The sequence below is a fragment of the Cynara cardunculus genome (genome assembly GCF_001531365.2).
Source record: "Cynara cardunculus var. scolymus isolate 2C chromosome LG 9, CcrdV1, whole genome shotgun sequence".
Lineage (NCBI taxonomy): Eukaryota > Viridiplantae > Streptophyta > Magnoliopsida > Asterales > Asteraceae > Cynara > Cynara cardunculus.
The window spans coordinates 9,326,387-9,332,637 of record NC_037536.1 but is presented as its reverse complement, the minus strand read 5'-3'; the positions used below and the strand labels follow the sequence as shown (position 1 = coordinate 9,332,637).

Sequence of the window (6,251 nt, the reverse complement as noted above, 5' to 3'; positions counted from 1 at the left end):
CCCATGATTGTTATAGTCTATTTTCTGGGTGGCAGGGGTTTCTTTACAAGAAGAAAGTTATGGGGAGAAGTGTAAGAAGAGATTTGAACCCTTGATCATCTTTAATCTCATTCTCATCCATGAATTGCGTTTGAGAAGAGAAAATTAACTCGGTACATCTTGGTGCACCTCATTAAAAACCTAAATATACATATAGGGGGTGTTTGGGATTGCTTATAAAAACAACTTATTGACTTATTCCGATGTGGCAACGGTAATAAGCACTTTTAAGTATTTGGATAAACAACTTATACCGGTGCCAAACCGGTAATAAGGAGTTTTTGAAGAAGTTAAACCCTTCTGACTTATAATAAGTTGATAAGTGCTTTTGTAAAAAAACTTAAGTTGTTTTAAATAATCAATCTCAAACACCCCCATACTATAGTTTTGGGTTTCGTTGATAAGTCAAATTTTGGTGAAAATCGTAAGAGGACTTTGTTAACGGAAGTTAAACATGTTAACGCTTCATAATTAACGTATGTGAACATTTTCATGTTATCATCTGTTTACATTTTCTTTTATTAACTTTATTGTGTTTATCATCAATTTTTGATTCATTACACAAACCTAATTATATATGCAGCGGTCTATTCGAATGAGAACTTTGCAGTTTGTGATGACCATGAGATCCAATGTGAGCCATTCACTTAAAGATAATGTTATTTTTTAAAATAAAATTAAGGGTAAATTAATAATTTGATATTTTCATTTTTGTATTTAATTAAATTAATTTAACCATCTCTCTCTCTCTCTCTCTATGTATATATATATATATATATATATAAGAACCGTCTCTCCATATTCTCATTTTGTATTACCAAAATTAACATTTGGTATTGTGAACACGTTATAAACAATGAGTATCATAGTGGGTATTAACGTGTATACAATGGTATCACAGTCGGTATCAATGTGTATACAATGAGTATCACAAGCATTGTAAGAAGATTGCTCTGCATTCTTCATTATTCAATAATAGATCAAAATCTTTGACTGCTAATACTTTTTTCTAAACTTGTTTTATATATTCTTAATATACGGGCACTTTCACCTTTCATCACATCATGACCCGACAAACAGACTTTATCGCATCCTTTATATTCGACAAGTTATGTTCATACCACGTTTCATGCGACAAGTTTGGATCCGACAAGTTTGGGTGTGACAAGTTTGACCCGACAAAGTTGTGTGTGACAAGTAGGGTATGACAAGTTTTGGGGTGGGGTGCAATAAACAGTTGGGTGCGCTAAAAGTTATCAATTTGTGGTTTCCGAATTATTTTTCTAAGTATTTCAACCATGTTATGTACGATCAATTGATTTTTAAGAACAATGTCATCTCGAGAAGCAGTAGCTATCGGTTCGAACACAAAACTTCATGTCCTATTCAGAGGGGATTATCCTCAATGGAAAGAAAAATTCCTTGACTTTATTGACAGACAAAGACTTGGAGACTAGAAAGGTTGAGAGTTATTCGTACCAAGCTCTGGGTGCCTATTTGAGGCTATACAGAGCTTTGTCTAGATTGTAGACATACTATGGATGTGTAGAGCTCTCGAACCCAGGTGGTTGCTACAAATATACTTTTTCTTTAAGCTTACCATTCAGAAAGGCTGACTTAACGTCCATTTGATAGACTCAGAATTCTTTATATGCAGAGAAGGCCAAGAACAATTGAATTGCTTCTAGCCTTGCTACTTGCGTAAAGGTCTCGTCATAGTCTATGCCTTGGCAGTAGCCTTTGGCAACTAACCTGGCTTTCTTCCTTATAATAATGTCATCATCATCCTTGTTCTTGAACACCCACTTAGTACCAATAGCAAGTTTATCTTTAGGTGGAGGAACAAGAGTCCATACATTATTCCATTCGAACTAAAAAAACTCATCTTGCATGGCATCGACCTAGCTTGGGTCTTGGAGTGCTTCATGGATCTTCTTTGGCTCTATCATGCTTAGAAAGTTTAAAAATAAACATTCGTTTGCAGTGGCAACTCTGGTCTCTACGCCTGGGAAGGATTACCAATAACTTGGTGCGAGGGATGGTCTTTTGTCCATCTCGTCATAGGAGGATGTGGTGTGGGTGGAGTTTGAAAATCTTGCTTAATTGGAATGTTCCGCATTGAGTCTCTTATAGGTGATGATGTCTCTGCTTGCTCCCCCTCGGATTGTGGTACAAGGTGACCAGGTTCAGATACATAGATGGTATTATCTGATTCTTAAGGATTGGGCTCTGATACAGAGTTGTTTGGCTCTGGTTCTAGATCTGCAAGACCACAAGAAGGAGTAGAGGCATCAGAAGGGCCAGAGATAGATGTACCCGATGGTTGTGGCTCTTCATGAACACCTACACAAGCATCTCTAGTTGCACACACGGAGATGTCTTCATCACCAAAGAAGTCTTGAAATAGCTCCTCGAGTTCTGATTCCCTTGACTTTGAAAGGAAATCAAAAGTCACGTTGTTTAGCTTGAGTTTAGAGCTGGTTAGCCTATGACACCAATATATAGGGTCATTTACAAGACAACTAGCCTAAGCCCATAAACTCTCTAAAAGCCCAAAATACAAATCTTTATAAAACATTCATAAAATTATAGGCTAATTTTGTCTAACATAAAATCAGCTAATATATGAAGAGTATTAGATTTCCTTATAACTTCTAATTTTATCAATCCTAAAATATGCATTTTAAAATCTTCTATATCTTAATTAGTTGGCTTTATATTTTTTTTTCTCTTTATTATTGTATTCTGGATTTTTAATTCTTCACTCACATAAGACTTATCTTTTCCCCATATTTGATATTTTTTAAATAGATAAAAAAATTCACTTTGGTTTCATAAGAAAACCACATTATATATATATATTATATATATATATATACACACACACATATATATATATATATATATATATATACACACATATATATATATAGGAGGTTCACTTTACAAAACACGTTATTTGTACAAACCGTACAAACCTCATTCAACCAATCATAATTTTCATTTTGTTCATTTTTTTGTAATTATGAGAGCTTGATTAATCATTTTTATCGTAGATGGTGTTAATCATGGATATTATCATCTTCATTATTTTAATTTTAGAGAAATACATAAAACGGTTTTATTAAGATTTCATTAAGTATTATATGTAATAATTTCATAACCATATATGAAACAACTTCATAAAAATAATTTAAATGTAACAGTTTCACAAGATTAAACAATTTCATGAAAAAATTTCATAAGATTAAACAATGAAATCGACAGATGAGGTTGGTTTGCATGGTTTGTACAAATTGGGTGGTTTGCATTTGATCGCTCCTATATATATATATATATAGAGAGAGAGAGAGAGAGAGATAATTTGTTTCAAATACAACTCATCGCATTTGTACAATCAATATAACCCAATAAATTGAATTATTTATAGAAATGATGAGAGTTCATTTATTATGATTTGAATATTTATGAAAGATGAATATAGTTCATTAATTATGATCAATACTTTATATTAGAAAACAAAGAAAACTTCTATAAAATCACATATTAATCAAATGAAATGGACGGTTGAGATTGGGTTGTATTAGTTGCACAAATCTCAACCGTCTATTTTATTTGATTAATATGTGATTTCATAGAAGTTTTAATTGTTTCCTAATATAAAATATTGATCATAATTAATGAACCATATTTATCTTACATAAATATTCAAATCATAATAAATGAACTCTCATCATTTTCATAAATATCTCAATTTATTGAATTACATTGGTTGTACAAATGCGACGGGTTATATTTTAAACAAACTCTCTCTCTCTCTCTATATATATATATAATTTTGAATAAATTATAGTTTGTAATTATGAAAAGCTTTATTTATTTTTTGTTTTCTAAACTAAAACACAACCAGTTTTTTTATATTTGTCGGTAACCTTTAGATGATTATCCAAGGATTTACCGATGGTTTTTTTTTTTTTTTTATTAAATTTATTTCTATTTTTTATAGCGTATTGGGTAATCCTTACGTTTTATAAATAAAGTTTTTTCTAATTTTTTAGTATATCGGGATTACTAATGGTTTTTTTTAAAGAAAATTTATTTCTAATTTTTTCTAGTGTACCGGGTAATCCGTGGTGCTTATTCATGGTGATTTTTGTAAGTAAAAGTCATTTGTTTAGTCATTTTATCGTTAATTACAACCGTTGAGCATTGGTATGAAATAAAAATAATTGAATGTTTGTTGCGCTCATTGAAAACAAATCATCGTTACATTCAATAAAACCTATAAGAATTTGGTTATATTATGATTATTTTTTGTCTTAGAGGGTGTTTACTTGTGACTGAATGGGCTTAATGAGTTGAATAGCTTATTCGCACAACCAAAATAGGGTGTTTACTTGTGGCTTATTTACTCGGATGATGACTTATTTGCAGAGATGGAAATGTAATGTTGTCCACTTTCAGCCAAAAAGAAGACACACCTACCCCTTATACTTTAGAATGGCTCCTTCCAGGTTAGGAACACGTCATTCAACCCTCTACTGGTTCGATTTCTTCATCTCCAAACTTCACCTCCATCATCACCATCTCCATCGTCCCCTACCCCTTTCTCGTTCACTCTGGTTTGACCATTCAACCCTAGGCGCTCCAACATTTCTCCTCTGCTGGTTCGATTTCTTCTCCATAGATAATGATTTCTTCTCCTTCACTCTATAGGTGCTCGATTTGCTATTGTTTTCCCAAGGATGTTGAACTTGAAGTTAAGATTTAGAAGATACGAACTTGGTTTTTGATATCTTGTTGGATTTACATATTTGAATTTCATTTTTTGAGGATTTGGTACATACGGAAAAAAAAGTTTGAAGTTTTTTTTAAAGGATCTGGTACAGATTTAAACTTGGTTTTCCGATTTCATTGTTCATGAAGAGGTTTTTTTAGGGTTTTTATACTCTTGGGTAAAAAAGTTATTTCTGTTGATTCAGATAAAAAAGTAAACAAAAACACAAATTTATCTAAACAGACAAATTTATCCGGAAAGAAATTAACAAAAAATTTGATAAACACCAATTCATATTATAACAAGACATCGCTTGAAAATTCTGCTACCAAAAGTAGATTCATATATATGACTTCCATTTTTGCACTACAATTATAAGAAAGGTGGCCATCATAGAGCTTCACTACTAATATCCATAACATACTATGTCAACTACATGCAAGCTTGCCATGATCATCCATACATCAAACCATGTATATGCATACATTTTGGTGACTTCCATGCATATATATATATATATATATATATATATATATATATATAGCACCATTTCTACTTCCATGCACAGGTTTGTAATGTAACATTATGTTATGTTTATCTGAATCCTACTATATGATCAGAAGTTCCATATGGTGGTGGGCAAAACCAGTTCTTGATCATGATCATCGTAAATCTGATAACCATGATCTTGATCAGATCCATGAAGCTCACTTAGCACGTCCCAGTTGAAATCTTCTTCTCCCAAACCCGATTCTTCAATAACCGCTGTCGATTCGATCTCTTTTAAGTTACTGCAGTTATAACCTTCATGATCAAAGCTGGTTTTATCTTTCTGGTCATCTTTTTTCAGCACTCCCAGTTGCTGAAGGAACTCGTTGAGATCGATCTGAGGCTTTTCTATGCATTCTTTAACATGGGTTTTCTCACTATTCACTTGAACTTGATCATGATTGATCTGATCAAAAATGGAAGAATTGTTGGAGCTGGATGAAGAAGATGAAGATGGCTGAGTTTTCTTGAGTTCTTGGAGTCTTTGATGGATGACATGAACACTTGGTTGGGCGTTAAGATTGAGCAAACCAGTGGCTGGAAACATGGACGCAAGCTTATTGGCAGGAAACCATTTGAATTTGTGAGATTTGTTAAGAGGATTGAAATTGGATCGAAGATGAGGTAAGTTGAGGTAAGCATCGGGACCGTAGAGTCTCCTCGCGGCTTCGTCGTAAGCCATCGCGGCTTCTTCGGCGGTGGCGAACGAACCTAGCCATAGTCGTGTTCGTTTCTTGGGTTCTCTGATCTCGGCCACCCATTTGCCCCAGGTTCTTTGGCGAACGCCACGGAACTCACAAGCGGCATTCTGCGGACCGCCTTTGCCTCTGGTGGGACCTTTCTTCCATGGCTTGAAAGGGGCGGTGGTTCGACGGCAGTTGTCCAT

General features: G+C 33.6%; 1 protein-coding gene across 1 annotated transcript; it reads right to left on the bottom strand.

Annotated features, from left to right (window-relative positions):
* Positions 1 to 5,432: 5,432 nt before the first annotated feature.
* LOC112517628 (dehydration-responsive element-binding protein 2F) lies at positions 5,433 to 6,251 on the bottom strand. The gene is made up of 2 exons (XM_025124980.1): positions 5,621 to 6,251; positions 5,433 to 5,581 (listed from the first exon to the last, which is right to left on the bottom strand). Exons 1-2 carry the CDS (start codon positions 6,249 to 6,251, stop codon positions 5,433 to 5,435), a joined length of 780 nt encoding a protein of 259 aa, XP_024980748.1.

Excerpts from the sequence above, each read along its gene's own strand:
- LOC112517628 (XM_025124980.1), bottom strand. The coding sequence starts at position 6,251 with ATGGACAACTGCCGTCGAACCACCGCCCCTTTCAAGCCATGGAAGAAA. Across the intron at positions 5,582-5,620 it reads AACCAGCTTTGATCATGAAG|CGGTTATTGAAGAATCGGGT; the intron begins GTTATAACTGCA and ends TCGAATCGACAG.